General features: G+C 46.8%; 1 protein-coding gene across 1 annotated transcript in view; it reads right to left on the minus strand.

Moving 5' to 3' along the window:
• The window catches only part of LOC103120718 (coiled-coil domain-containing protein 162-like), a 108194-nt gene that overhangs the window by 34754 nt on the left and 57473 nt on the right, over positions 1 to 15967 (minus strand). Inside the window, exons 10-13 of the mRNA XM_060190864.1 lie at positions 13198 to 13427; positions 10407 to 10545; positions 10050 to 10170; positions 870 to 979 (exon numbers count right to left, since the gene is read on the minus strand). Of these exons, the coding sequence (XP_060046847.1) occupies positions 870 to 979; positions 10050 to 10170; positions 10407 to 10545; positions 13198 to 13427 (600 nt within the window). The remainder of the gene's footprint in view (positions 1 to 869; positions 980 to 10049; positions 10171 to 10406; positions 10546 to 13197; positions 13428 to 15967) is intronic.

The following is a 15967-nucleotide window of genomic DNA, read 5'->3' on the forward strand; positions in this document are numbered from 1 at the left end:
TGAGGCCAACCTGAATTCCCTGGGCAGATGACCTCACCAATGTACCCTGGAACCCCACCACTCCAGAGCCCCGCCCCACTAGGGAAAGAGAGAGGCAGGCTGGGAGTATGGATTGACCTGCCAACACCCATGTCCAGCGGAGAAACAATTACAGAAGCCAGACCTCGCACCCTCTGAACCCCATAATGATCCTGGGTCCAAGAGGAATAAAGAGTAGGAAAGCTTCCAATGGAGGGGATGGGATGCAGAACTCTGGTAGTGGGAATTATATGGAATTGTACCCCTCTTATCCTACAGTCTTGTTGATAGTGATTAAATCAATACAAACATTTGGTCATTTCTGAAATCAGTCAATGTACATCTTCTCATGACTTTCCTATCTTTAAGGGAAATCAACATTTGTCCTCCACCCCAAATTAAATGGTAGTAAGTGGTTACTAGTTTGGTTTCAGTCTTAGTATCCATAGTCTCATTTTAAGGCAGCAACAGAAGAATGATAAGATGTTTTGAGAAGAAAGTTTTTATTGACTTTATGTTAAAAAAAAAAAACCCAAACAAACCAGGGGGCTTGGTAGTTAACTGGTAGAGCACAAAGTGCCATGTGCAAAGGCCTGGCTCTGAGCCCTAAGCCACCACACGGGGCACTGACATATGGGAAGCTTCACAAATGGTAGAGTGGTGCTGTGGTGTCTCTCCTTTTATCTCTCTCTTTCTTTCTCTGTCTCACTCTTTTCTAGTGAAAAGAAAAAAATGGTTGATGGGAATGTTGGAGTTGAGTAAGCATTGAGTCACAGCAATGCCCTAGCGGTATAAACAAACAAAGAAATAAACAACAACAAAGCTCAGAACGAACACTTTTGAGGACATACCTCTAGTCCACCATCCTGGCAATTCTCCATTAACTTCTGTACAAAATTTTCAACTATTGGTGGTCTTACAACTGAAAAGTTTTCCTTCATGATCTGATGTTTCCAAAGGTCTAGTGGGAGAAAGGAATCAACGTGAACATCATGAAACAGTGAACAACCCTCAGTGGTCACAAAATGGCAGCTCCCTGAGACAGGCCATTGGACACAAGCACTGTCCTCTCTTTGGATACACAGCTCTTCAGAGGAGATGGTTGAGGGCTCAGGGCCTTCCAGAATTTAGAAATAAGAACAACCTTTTCATTCTATTTTTATTAAAATCTTTTAAAAACTTTATTTAATATTGGGTAAAGACAGAAAAATCGAGGGGGAGGAGGAGATAGAAAGGGAGAGAGACATGGAGACGCCGGAAGTCCTGCTTCACCACCTGTGAAGTGACTCCTCTACAGGTGGGGATCTGGAGGCTGGAACTGGGATCCTTAAGCCGGTCTTTGCGCTCTGCGCCACGAGCGCTTAACCCATTGCACTACTGCCCGACTCCCCCAAAATATTTTTAAACAAGCAAACATAATACAACAGAGAAGGAAAGTCAGAAGGGACACAGATTAGAAATGGCAAGAGCTGACTGTGAACGTCTTTCCCTGAGTGAAGGAATAACATGGCTAAAACTCCACTCATCCCCTCTCCTGGGTCCTTCCTCACAGCACACATTCTGTTTTCCAGTTTCTAAAATGTCTTCCTTTGTCCCTGGTTTCCCTATCAGTTGTTGCCTCCCCCCATTCCCTCCCTTCCTCCCTCCCTCCCTTCCTCCCTTCCTTCCTGCCTCCCTTCCTTCCTATCTCTCTCTCTCTTTCACCTCCAGGGTTATTGCTGGGGCTCAGTGCCTGTATTATGAATCCACTGCTCCTGGAGGGTGTTTTTCCCCTTTTGTTGCCCTTGTTTATTATTGTTGTTATTATTGTTGCTATTGCTGCCATTGTTGTTGGACAGGACAGAGAGAAATGGAGAGAGGAGGGGAAGACAGAGAGTGGGAGAGAAAGATAGACACCTGCAGATCTGCTTCACCGCTTGTGAGGTGAATTCTGGGGAGCAGGGGCTCGAACCGGGATCCTTATGCCTGTCCCTGAGCTTTGCGCCACCTGTGCTTAACCCCCTGCACCACAGCCCTGGTCCCTACCTGTAGGGGGAAGTTTCAAGAGTGGTGAAGCAGTGCTGCAGGCGTCTCTCTCCCTCTTTCCCTCTCTCTTTCCCCTCCCCTTCAAAAAAGAAAAAGCCGCACTATACAGTGGGAGTATGTCTTCACTCTTTTTTTTTTTGTCTCCAGGGTTATTGCTGGGGCTCGGTGCCTGCACCACAAATCCACTGCTCCTGGAGGCCATTTTTCCCCCTTTGCTACCCTGGTTGTTTACCATTGTTGTGGTTATTATTATCGTTGTTATTGATGTCATTGTTGTTGGATAGGACAGAGAGAAATGGAGAGAGGAGGGGAAGACAGAGAGGAGGAGAGAAAGACAGACACCTGCAGACCTGCTTCACTGCCTGTGAAGCGACTCCCCTGCAGGTGGGGGGGGGCCAGGGCTCGAACCGGGATCCTCCTGCTGGTCCCTGCGCTTTGAGCCAGGTGCACTTAACCCACTGCGCTACTGCCTGACCCCCATGCCTTCACTCCCTAACCTTTCATCTGGAAGTGTGGAAGAAGGAAAGCGCATTCACTATTTGGGTGGGGCTCATTTCCTGTGCAAGATTCCAAGGGTTTCGAAACAGAGTTCAAGAAGGAGGGGAAGTAGGAGCCCCAGCCCCACCTACTCCCTTTTCTGCTGGGGAGGTTCTGGCCTTTCTCTAGAGCGTCCACTGGCCCCCACCCGTCCCCAGCTGTTTCTGATGTCTGAGGCTCCCGCTCACGTAGGACTCCACTTCTCCATGCACACGAGAGGGAGCATCTAGGTCAGTCCTCCCAGAAACAGGGCACAAGGACTGCAGAGATGACTGTGTCATTCCTTGAGGGAAGCCTGTCATTCACAGTAGAGTTACGGACTCTTACAATTGTCTACTTGCCACAAAATACACAGACCTAATTTTTCTCTTTCTTTCTATTTATTTATTTCTTTGTTTTTACTTCTAGTCGCTGGGGCTCAGTGCTGGCACTACGAATCCACTACTCCAGGTGGCTTTTTACTTTTATTTTTTGATAGGACAGGGAGAAATTGAGAGAGAGGAGGGGGAAGACAGAAAGAGAAGACACCTGCAGATCTGCTTTGCTACTTGTGAAGCATCCCCTCTGCACGTGGGGAGCGGGGGCTTGAACCCGGATCCTTGTGTGGTCCTTGCGCTTAGTACTATGTGCGTTTAATTGTGTGCACCACTGCCGGGCCCCCTTTGCTGTTTCTTTAGCAAGGACTTACCACCACTATGCCAGCACTAATGAAGCAGAACATCCAAAAGAGATAATATCCCTGGAGTTCACACTTCTGAAGATGCTAGAGATTTTAAAAGTCTAAACTTTGACAAGACAGAACTCACATATATTTCAGAAAAAAATTCAGTTGAGAAATGAGATACCCACCTACAGGGAGAAAGCTTCATGAGCAATGAAGCAGGGCTGCAGTGGTCTTTCTCTCTCCCTCTCTCCCTATTGACTTCCTTGTCTCTATCCAATAAATAAAACAAAATAAAATAAAAGCTTTCCTGAAAAAAAAAAAAGAAATGAGATAAGCCTGACAAGGGACCACACCTGTCATATTTCTGATATAGGGTCCACCACCTAGAACATTTTCAGACAGACAGACAGGCAGGCTGAGAGAAGGGGCACAGACACCATAGCACTGAAGCATCTTTCAATGCCGAGGGAATGGGCCTGAGGCCAGGTCACATGCATGGCAAGCAGGCACCAACCCAGGTCAGCTGTCTTGCCAGTCCTAGAAGAAGTATTTCACTAGGAAGATTTCCCAGCATGCTTTTCTTCCTCATGAGTTCAAGTTCTGACATGCGTCAGTCTGAAGGCAGGCCTCAGGGGAAGCCAGGGAGAGCAGAATTCACCCAAGAGAAGTGATTCCTGGCCAAATGGAGTTAGCAGTCCCCACATGCATCTAATTCTCTCTCTCTCTCTCTCTCTCTTTCTCTCTCATTATGGATTCCTTCAGGTGACAGAAACATAGAGTGGAGAGAAGATCTCACATCAGGTGTCAAATTAGGGTATCTGCTTGTCCCAATGAACGTATTATGACACCTCACCTACAATTAATCGCTTTTTTTTTTTCCTGTCACCAGGATTATCATTGGGGGTTGGCACTATGAATCCACTGCTCCTGTTCCCAACAGCCATCTTTCTATTTTATTTGATAGAACAGAGAGATGTTGAAGGGTGTGGAAGCAGTAAGGGAGAGAGAAACTCATGAAGTTCCCCCCCCCCGCAGCCCCCTGCAGGTGGAGAAAGGGAATCGAACCCGGCTCCTTGTGCATGGTAATGCATGTGCTTAACCAGGTGTGCCACGACCCAGCCCCCTACACTGCATTGTTTACACTAGTACACTGGGGCCTACTGTTAGTGTTGTACATTCTGTGAGCTTGGACAAATGTATAGTGACATATTTCACCATTGTAGCAGCACACAGGAAAGCTTCATAGTCCTGAAAAACCTCTGGTGTTCTGCCTGTCCCCACCAACTAAAAAAAGTATTATACCGTCTCCATACTTTGATCTTTTCCAGAATGCCATATACTTGGAATTACAAAATCCGGGCTGGGGAGACAGCTTAATGGTATGCAAACACCTTTCATGCGTGAGGCTCCTAGATTCCAGGCTCAGTTCCCAGCACCACCATAAGCTAGAGCTGTGCAGTGCTCTGGTCTCTTTGAAACTCTCATTAAAATAAATAAAATATATAAAAAAATAAAATATTACAAAATAGGCAGCCTTTTCCAATGGGTTGGGTTTCCCCCATCAAGTACCATGCGTCTAAGTTTTCTCCATGTATTTTCATGACTGGATAACTTGTTTTCATTTTGTATCAACTAAAAATCCAAGGGCGGCAGGTTTCACAGCTCTTTCATTTCAACTTATTTTTTATTTTTTTTATTTATTCCCTTTTGTTGCCCTTGTTGTTTTATTGTCGTAGTTATTATTGATGTCATTGTTGTTGGATAGGACAGAGAGAAATGGAGAGAGGAGGGGAAGACAGAGAGGAGGAGAGAAAGACAGACACCTGCAGACCTGCTTCACCGCCTGTGAAGGGACCTGCCTGCAGGTGGGGAGCCGGGGGCTCGAACCGGGATCCTGACGCCGGTCCTTGAGCTTAGCGCCACCTGCGCTTAACCCGCTGCGCTACATCCCGACTCCCTCAACTTATTTTTTATAGACCAGTCATTCTCTTTCTTCTTGTGCTCTTATTTCACTGGTCTGCAGAATCCTTAGGTCACTCAGTCACTCAGAGTGACAAGTCAAAGTGGTGAAAACAGGTTCATGCCAACAATCATCAGTGAGGCTAGGTGAATATTTGCGTCCCAAAGACTGTAATCACTAATCAGTGAGCACTTGGCTGGCTGGTGGGTGTTACTTAGCAGAAGGCAAGTTTCAGGTAGTCCTAGTTAGTGATTAGGAGATGGACTGAATTAACTTCTTGAAGATCTTGTTCTAGGGCACACTGCTAGGGAGACACTGGCCTTGTGTCTTTAAGTGTTTTGATTGTGCTTCCATCAAGCGAAACACTTCTGTTCACTCACGTTTAACACAGGCCTGTTTCTGCAAACAGTTTCAAAGACTTGTGAGAACTTTGGTGGTTATCTATGAGAGGTGGGAGGGTGGACACAGAACTTTGGTGATGGGTGTGGTTGTGTAACTATACCCTGTAATCCTATAATCTTGTAGCACACAACAATGACACACACAATTTTTTTTTTTAAAGGAAAACACCGGTAACAAAATCATGAAAAATAAATACCTCCCCTCTACCTGACTCCCACCAGCTCTTTACTGAAGACCCTTTCCAAGCACAGGGACCAGTGAGTGACTTGACCAGGCAGCACACAGCAGAGGCACTGTCCACAACTCCCATGTGTCCTGAGAACCACAGTCCATACTTGCACTCGCTCCGTGCTGGTCTTCCCCAAGGACTCTTCCAGAGAACCGCCTGGACGCAGTAAATACGGGCGCAGAACAAGAGGTGCTTTGTTGTGTCAAATATTCTGTAATTGGAGCCCTACCACACTCCACTCTGGTGACACAGGGAGCCGCCCTGTTGGGGAGTGGCTTGCCTTCTCCCAAGGCCCAGTTTACAGAAGCCAGTTACTCCAAACACTGATAAGTTAGTCTCAGGAGAGGCCCAGGTTACTAATTAACATTACAATTAGTAATGTTTGTGGACTGAGCCTCAAAAGGAAAAGCTTGACTTATTTTGCTAGGCAGACAATGCCTCCTCAGCTCAAAGGCTGTGATTTTCCTAAGGAATTACTAGAAGTTAGGAGACACTGCAGTTCAGAGAGAACTAATTACATAACTTGTGGGGCCTTGTGAGAATTCAAATGTAGAAACTCTTGTTTAAAAAGCCAAAAAAAGAGGAGTCAGGAGGTGGCACATCCAGTCACTAGGACCTGAGTTCAAGTCCCTGGTCCCCGCCTGCTGGCAGGGTGGCGGGGTTGGTGGTGATGGGGAGAGAGCTTCTTGAATGGTAAAACAGTGCTGCAGGTGTCTCTTTTTCTCTCTCCTCTATCTCTCATCCCTCTCAACTTCTGTCTATAAAAAACAAGGCGGAGGAGAAGCGGAAATGGCTGTAGTACATGGATCAGGCATGCACTGAGCCCCAGAGATAACCCTGGTGGGGAGTTGGGTGGTAGCGCAGTGAATTAAGTGCACGTGGCGCAAAGCGCAAGGACCAACGTAAGGATCCGGGTTTGAGTCCCCAGCTCCCCACCTGCAGGGGGGTTGCTTCACAAGCGGTGAAGCAGGTCTGCAGGTGTTTATCTTTCTCTCCCCCTCTCTGTCTTCCCCTCCTCTCTTCATTTCTCTCTGTCCTATCTAACAACAACAACAGCAATGGCAACAATAACAACAGCCAGGGCAACAAAAATGGGAAAAATGTCCGCCAGGGGCAGTGGATTCATAGGGCAGGCACTGAACCTCAGCGATAACCCTGGAGGCAAAGAAAATTTAAAAAAAGGAAAAGAAAAAAAACATGCTATCAGGGATGACAACATAGAAAGTGTGTTTTTAAATTAAATAACTTACTTATTTGGTAGGATAGAGAGAAATTGAGAGGGAAAGGGGATGGAGAGGGAGAGAGAGACAGAGAGAGACACCTGCAGCCCTGCTTTACCGCTTGTCCAAATCTCCTACTGGTGGGGACCTGCGGATTGAACCTGAGTCCTTGCTCATGGTAACACATGCACTTCACCAGGTGTTGTTGTGGTGGTCTGGTGTCGGGCTGCACCACTGCTTGGCCTCTAGAGAATATTTCTCTTCTGCAATCTTTTAGCCTGTCACAGACTTTTTTTGGCTACTAATCCCTACAGAGCAAAGACGGGCACTTGGAGACTCTGCCCTGCAGTTAATATCTGGAGAGTGTGTTGCTTGGCCTTGTGTGTGGCTCAGGTCCAAGTCTTGCCTCTGTTGCACTGAAAGAAGCTTCATTGCCATGGTCTGTTCAACTCTTCTCCTTCTCTCTTTCTTTCTTGCTATTTTTCCGTCTCCATTTAAAAGAGATTTTTTTAAAGTCTTTTTAATTTGATATAGACAGCCAGAAATCAAGAGGGAAGGAGACAGAGACATCTGCACCTGCAACATTGCTTCACCACTCACAAAAGCTTTTCCCCTACAGGTGGGGACTAGGGCTTGAACTCAGGTCCTTGCTCACTGTAACATGTGCACTCAACCAGATGAGCCACCACCTGGCCCCTATTTTTTATTTTACTTTTATTTATTTATTTATTTTTTAAATATTTCGCCTCTGTGGTTATCGCTGGGGCTTGGTCCCTGTACTACAAATCCACTGCTCCTGGAGGCTATTTTTTCCCCTTTTGTTGCTCTTATTGATTATCACTGTTGTTATTGTTGTTGTTGTTATTATTGTCATTGTTGGACAGAACAGAGAGAAATTGAGAGAGGAGGGGAAGACAGAGAGGGGGAGAGAAAGACAGACACCTGCAGACCTGCTTCACCACTTGTGAAATGACCCTCCTGCAGGTGGGGAGCCGGGGGGCTTGAACCTGGATCCTTATGCTGGTCCTTGCGCCTTGCACCATGTGCTACCACCTGCCCACCACCTTTTTTTTTTTAAAAAAAAGAACGGAAAGATAACATCAGTCCCACATGACTTCATATACTTACTCCTCCCACATCCCTGGCTTGTTCAAGGATTCACGAATCTCCACTTTGTGAAGGGCTGCTGACTAACAGCTCCACTGGGCTGAGGTCCTGTGCTCCGGCCGAGGGTACGGAAACAGCAACGCGTCCTCCCTTCCCCACTGTTCCACAACCACAGTATGTTTGTGGAGCTGCAACACCAAGGCAGCTAGCGCTATGTAACAGGCACTCGCTCGGCGAGTCACAGGGGTGCAGCCAACCTGGGGTTCCTGGGACGCTGCCAGATGATGCCCCTCACAGACTATCCCCAAGCACAGGCCCTCCCGCTGGGCTGGAAGAAGTCAGAAATTGCTGAGTGGGAGTGATAAGGGTCCCGTTTGGGGAGTCTGGGTGCCAGAACGGCAGGCAGCTGAGAATCCTTGTCAAAATATGGAGGCAGCAGAAGGTGGGATTGTGTGGGACCCAAGACCCCCAGACCTTGATGCCTGTGTCTCACTGTCTCCATTTATAAAACACAAATTCTAAGAGTTTGAAGATGGCGCCCATAGAGCATTAAACCCCAAGTGCCTCTCTGAGTCTTGTGTATTTGTTCACAGACCCGTGAAATACTCAGAGTTTAGACCTTAGCTAAAGCAATGTCGATAGTTTTCCTAGAATACATATACATCTTTGTAGGTTTCAGACATATTAGGAACTAGAGAGGGGCCTGGTGGTGGTGCACCTGGTGGAGTGCACACAGTACAATGCACGAGGACCCAGGTTCGAGCCTCCTGTGAGTGGGGAACAAGCGCTGCAGGTATCTGTCTGTCTGTCTGTCTACCTCCCTCTTTCCTCTCAATTTCTGATGATCTCTATCCGATAAATAAAGATAAGAAAAATAAAAAGGAAATTAGATAAAGTATGTAATATATGTTCATTGTTATGTTATAACAATGTAAAATGTTACTGCAATTAAGAAAGAACTTCTCTACTTGTCTTATTTCAACTTTATCTTAATAATGACTTAACCAGCTGAGTAGACCTTTCTATTGGGTGGGGGTAGATAGCATAATGGGCATACTAAGACTCTCATTCCAAAGTCCTAGGTTCAATCCCACCCACCCCTACCACCATCTTAAACCAGAGCTGAGCAGTGCACTGGTTAAAAACAAAAACAAAAACAAAAACTTTCCTATTGGAATACTCTTTGGATGGGAGGAAATATACAAAAGCATGAATAGTACTTCTCTCTGGGCCAAGGTATAAAATTCATAGCAATGGTCTACTGCACCAAAGCAAAATGACTCTGGGAAGGGAGGGGGACAAGAGGCAGCTGGGCTGGGGGGCTTTGGGGTTTTGGTACACAATGGTGCGGTCAGAGTATTTTGCAGACTCCTATCACAAGGAGAAGAGAAAGTGTATCCATGTGTCAACAACTGTACTGTAATTTATTAACCTCTCCCTGCCCAGTAAAGTTAAAACAAAATTAATATCAAAATTCAATATCATTTTATTTAATTTTTGCCTCCGGGGTTATTGCTGGGGCTTGGTGTCAGCATTATGAATGCACTGCTCCTGGTGGCCATTTTGTCCTTTTTGATTTTTTTTCCCATTTTATTGGCTAGTCCAGAGAGAGACTGAGAGGGGAGATAGGGAGAAAGACACCTGCAGACCTGCATCACTGCTCATGAAGTGTCCCTGGTGTCGAGGGGAGCAGAGCGGGGGCTCAAACCCGCGTCTGCATGTGTCCTTGCACTTAGTATTATGTGCACTTAACCAGGTGTACCACTGTCCAGCCCCCCGTGCAGTTTGTTTGATGATTTTTATAGTGACTGTGGACACATAGATTGCTTTAGCAATTAGGAACAAAGAAATAAATGTTATTTTGTGAAGAATTAAAATAAACATTACCTGTAGGGACAGTACTGTCCTCCTTAGACTTTTCTGAGATGACCAGCGTTATCTCCCTGTTAATTTTTCTTAATACTTCCTGGATCATATGGATTTCAAGATTTTCCAGAAGTTTCTGAAGCTAGAAGAAGCGTAGTTTGAACAAGTGCTATTTGGGTAGATCTATAGATTTATGTGCTAACATTATCTAGCACTGTTACTCTTTCTCTGAGAGAGAAAGAGACCACAGCTCCCTTCAGTGTGGTGAGGGCTGGGCTTGACCCTTTGTTGCTCACAGGGCAAAGCCATGCACTATTCAAGTGAACTGTTTTGCCAACTTCAAATTGTTAAAGCCAAATTCAGAGTAGCTTTATATACCTGTTGAGTTTTTATTTCAATTTCTGAAGCTCCTCTGGGGGGAAGGACAGACTGACTACTTGTCATCAGTTCTTCAAATTCATCTTCTTTTCCCATCTTTCTGGCCAGAGCTTTCATGCTGGGGTAAAGAATGTCAGTCCTTTTAAAGAAGAGAGACAGGCGTTCATTAACATAGGCTTTCCTCATCCAGATTCTCTGACAGTTTTATTATTATTATTATTATTATTTATAAAAAGGAAGCATTAACAAAACCATAGGATAAGAGCAGTACAACTCCACACACAATTGCCACCATAAGAGCTCCATATCCCCTCCCCTCCCCTGATAGCTTCCCTATTCTTTATCCCTCTGGGAGTATGGACCCAGGATCATTATGGGATGCAGAAGGTGGAAGGTCTGGCTTCTGTAATTGCTTCCCCGCTGAACATGGGCATTGACAGTTTGATCCATACTCCAGGCCTGTCTCTCTTTTTCCCTAGTGGGGCGGGTTCTGGGGAATCGGAGCTCCAGGACACATTGGTGGGGTTGTCTGTCCAGGGAAGTCTGGTCGGCATCGTGCTAGCATTTGGAACCTGGTGGTTGAAAAGAGGGTTAACATATAAAGCCAAACAAATTGTTGATCAATCATGAACCTAAAGGCTGGAATAGTGCAGATGAAGAGTTGGGGGAGGGGTCCTCCATTTTGTAGATAGCTAGTCGGCATATTTTAGTTACATTCCAAAGGGCCTGTAGCTAGACTAGTTTTTTTTTTTTTCTTTCTTTTTTTTAACTAGAGCACTGCTTAGCTCTGGCTGATGGTGGTGGTGGTGGGGGATTGAACCTGGGACTTTGGAGCCTCAGGCGTGAGAGTCTTTTTGCATAACCATTATGCTATCTTTCTCCCAACTGACAGTTATTATTATTCATGTTCTGTTTCCTGTCATCACGTCCACACTTCCCAGTTCCCCACATTCCCCACTCACTTTGACATTAGGTCTTGAAACCTATTTGCATGGGTACATTTAATTTTGGCCTGCATCCTCCACAACACTGATAAGTCTGGTTCAGCTGCCGTGTGCGGGACCCAAGTTCCCGTCTGGCCTCTACTGCACCAGAGGAGGCTTTGGTCCTGTGGTCTCTCTCTGTCTCTCTGCCTTTCTGTTTCTCTCCAGCTGAAAATGTCATTTCAGCAGTGAAGCCCTGAAGTGTGTATCTTTATTTTATTTAAAAAATACATGTATTTTTTTTATTGCCACCAGGGTTATTGCCGGGGCTTGGTGCTGGTACTATGAATTCACTGCTCTCAGTGGCCCTTTTTTCCTCTTTTTATATTTTTTTCTATTTTATTAGATAAGACAGAGAGAAACTGAGAGGGGAGGGGAGGATTAAAGGGGAGAGAGAAAGACAGACACCTGCAGACCTGCTTCACCACTTGTGAAGCGTCCCCATTCCAGGTGGGGAGTGGGGGTTTGAACCCAGGTCTTTGCGCATAGTACTGTGTGCACTTAACCGGGTGTGCCATCCCTGACCCCACAGTGTACATTATATGCACATATGTGATAGAAATCTCATTCTCCACCTCCCAGGAATTGTAGGTAGAGGTTATAATAACTTCCTGAGACAGTGATTTGAACCACTCCACTGAGGTGAACCTTGTATGTGGCAAGACACAGGGTGGTGGGTGGGTGTTTAGTGCAGCTTGTTTGATAACAGACACGTGGGAGAAGCAATGAAGCTTCGTGACCAGCCACGTCATCCTGGCCAGGGCTTGGGGCTGCACACCCTCCTCAACCCTGCAGATTTAGGATCTTCTATCAGACAATATTATCCCCTGGCTGCAAAGCATGAAGCTCCAGGAGGCTCAGCTCTTGCGTCTAAAGGAAGAGAGGGGTCGGAGAGGGGCTCAGCTAGCTGAGCGGCCATGATGCCAGGTGCCAAGAACCAGCTCCGACTCCCGGGCCCCCCCCCTGGGGGAGGTCAAAAGAAGTGGAGCAGTGCTGCAAGTGTCTCTCCTCTATCTCTCGCCACCTTTCTCCTTCTCTATTTCTCTGTGTCTCACCCTTGATTAAAAAAAAAAAAAAAAGGGAGTCGGGCGGTAGCGCAGCGGGTTAAGCGCACGTGGCACAAAGCGCAAGGAACACTGTAAGGATCCCGGTTCGAGCCCCCGGCTCCTCACCTGCAGGGGAGTCGCTTCACAGGCAGTGAAGCAGGTCTGCAGGTGTCTGTCTTTCTCTCCCCCTCTCTGTCTTCCCCTCCTCTCTCCATTTCTCTCTGTCCTATCCAACAACAACGACATCAATAACAACAACAACAACAACTTCAACAACAATAAAAAAACAAGGGCAACAAAAGGGCAAATAAATAAATTTAAAAAAAAATGGCCTCCAGGAGAGGTGGAGTCATTCAGGCACGGAGTCTCAGTGATAACCCTGGCAACAAGTGCAACAAGAAACCAACAAATAAAGTAAAGACAGAAAGTGGGGAGGGCTTCATAGCAGCAGCTTCTCCCCAGCCAGCACCAGCTGAACTGTCAGGAGCTAGGAAGCCTACAGGCAGTCCCCTGGTGATGCTTCAGAATCACGTGTTCCAGCGACAGAAGCCTGTCTGTGTTGCTTTATTGGAACCCAGTGCCATTTCCGTGGACCAGAGCATCCAGAATTTTCTAGAAAGTACTACCTGGAGACACACGCTGTCTGGCTTCCTCTGCGCTCAGCAGTGCTGGGCATACAGGGAGTCAGGGACCAAATCCCATCTTCTGATGTAGCATGGCTTCCGCTCAGTCACAAGAATTTCCACCTCAGCCAGCACTCACCCATAGAGCTCCGAGAACTGTTTGTGGAGAGAGACCGGGTGTACGTCTTGCCCTCGCAACTTGAGGCGGCCCCAGTGCTCCTTCAGCATTTCCAGCTGCTTCCACAGAACCAGAAAGGACTTCAGCAAAGCGAGACGCAGCACCGTGTGGCACGGGGGTCCAGGTTGCCCTGAGGCCTTTGAGTTGCTGGAGAACTGACTTCTGCATAGTGGTGCTCTGGGCACATCTGGCTGGAAGGTGTTCAGAAATTCTCTTTTACAGATGGTGGAACAACATGGAACCTTGTATGCGGGAAGCAGCCTGTGCTGAGGGAGGTTTTTCTCACAGCACGGATAGATCTCAGAGAAGACACACACTCACCCTGAGCAGAACACTTCCAGAGAGGAGAGAGCTATCTCCGTCTCAGTTTCCTTGAGTCTTGAGCTACAAAAGGAGTTGTGAACCACTCCTTTTAAAAAACTCTTGGGGACCAGGAGGTGACTTACTCAGTAGAGTATGTACTTTGCCATGCGAAAGGACCCGGATTCAAGCCCCCTGGCCACCACATGGGAACACTATGCAAAGAGGAAGCTGTACAAGTGGTGAAGCCGGGCTTTGTTGCCTATCCATCTCTCTCTATCTCTCTCTCTCCCCCTTTATGGGAGTAAGGGGGAGGAGGAGTTCACCACGAATGGTGGCATCATGCAGGCAGAAACTCCCAGTGAAGCCCTGGTGGTAATAACAACAGTAAAATACCTCTTAAACTTGCGTCGTAACATTTCACCTGCCTTTGAAAAACCGGGCTGTGAAAAGCTATGGAAGTTTAGTCTTGGGGGCCGGGTGATGAGGCACCTGGTTAAGCGCACACACTACTACCATGTGCAAGGACCCAGGTTCAAGTCCCTGCTCCCCGTCTGCAGAGGGGAATATTTCTCAAGTGGTGAAGCAGGTTTGCAGGTGTTTCTTTTTCTTTCCCCCTCTCTATTTCTCCTCTCAGTTTCTCTCTGTCTTGTCAAATAAAACAAAAAAGGAAAAGCAAAGAAACCAACAACAACAACAAAATAATGCTAGAAAAAATGGCTGCCTGGGGCAGTGGGTTTGTAGTGCTGGAACTGAAACCCAGCAATAACACTGGTGAAGGAGGAGGAGAATGAGAAAAGAAAGACAGAGAGAGAATGAAAGGAAGTAAGAAAGGAAGGAAGGAAGGAAGGAAGGAAGGAAGGAAGGAAGGAAGGAAGTTAGTTTAGTCTTGGGGCTGGGTGGTGATTCACTTAGTTGAGTGCATATGTTACCATTCACGAGGACCAGGGTTCAAGTCCCCAGTTCCTACGTGCAAAGGGGAAGCTTCACAAGTGGTGAAAAAGTGCTACAGGTCTCTTTCTTTTTCTCTCTGCCTCTCTTTTTCCCTCCCTCTCCCATCTTTCCATCTCAGTTTCTACCTGTCTCTATCCAATCAATCAATCAATCAATCAATCAATCAATAAATAAACATATGTATGTTTAGTCTCAGGATTCTGAAAAGTCCTTCTCAACACACAGGTTGAACTCCTCACCATAGTAAAGCTTTACCATAAACTTAAAGTGGGGGAATTTACCCATTTTATGGATAAAAAAAAAAAGAAAGCAGAAGTTTATCTTTACTCTTGCTTCATCCCCCCCCTTTTTTTATTTTTAGAAAACGCTCTACCACAAAAGGCAGAGTGTGGCTTTATCTTAGGGGATGAGAAATACCTGACTCCAAGTTTCACAAGGGGCAGAAAATGTCTTTAACGAAGGAAAGAAAGATAATAAAGATGGTTATAGGCTTGAGCAGAAAACTTTGCTGAAGGGATAGTACGGCCTTGAGAAGGGAAGGGAAGGGAAGGGAAGGTTGGAGAGGCACTAGGTCTGCCTCCATCGCCATCTTTGAAAACAGGTGCTCATCTGATTCTATTAATCAACAGGTCAGTCTACCTTAAGATTATGACATTCCGTGTGCTTTTGAAAAACTGAGTTTTTTTAATTACACTTTCCACTGCTCATTTGCTCGCACTTTCCCAAGCAAGTGTCTGATGAGTGCGGGGCCATGAGTGTAACTAGCATACGGCTGACGTCAGCCTGAGGAGCACACTAAGGACTTAGGCCAACCCGCAGGGGATTGTGGGTGCGTAGGAAGTTATTGAAGCCGGCGTCTGGCAGCAGTCACTCTCTCTGTTCCTGCTGTTCTTCACCTGCTCGCCTTCTTCCCGGGACCGCCATGTCGTTTCCTCTGCGACCTGAACACGTGGAGCCGAGCTCTCGGAACTGGCTGCAAGACTCATGGGCTCATGGCTGCTTTCCCGCCGTGTTAGCCTGTTTTGCTGCCCCAGTTTCCATACACCTAAATCACCCGAGATGTAATAAGCCTCCCGTTTGTTAAATCCCCAGCACAAAGCCCACGGAAGTTTGTTTGTTTGTTTGTTTTAATGTTTTAATTGCTATGGAGGAGGAGCCCTCTAGAATGTGGGAGGAGTGAGATTTCTGGTGGCAGCTGGCAGCACGACAGCTGGAGTCACCTGAGTGACAGGCATCACGGGACCCTGCGCCCCGGGCCCTCGTTCTCACTCACAGGAATAGAAGCTTCTCATGGCAGCTGAGGGAGGCCAGCCTGGGTGATGGCCGTGCATCGAGAAGGGCCTCAGAGAACACTGCGGCCACAGCACCTGAGACACTCCGGTTTCCTGGCTAGGAACAGGAGGAACCACCACCTGGTGTAACTGGATCCTGGATCCCCACTACAGAAAGGCGTGGCTGGCAGGAAGAGGGCTGGCAG

The sequence above is a fragment of the Erinaceus europaeus genome, chromosome 4 (genome assembly GCF_950295315.1).
Source record: "Erinaceus europaeus chromosome 4, mEriEur2.1, whole genome shotgun sequence".
Lineage (NCBI taxonomy): Eukaryota > Metazoa > Chordata > Mammalia > Eulipotyphla > Erinaceidae > Erinaceus > Erinaceus europaeus.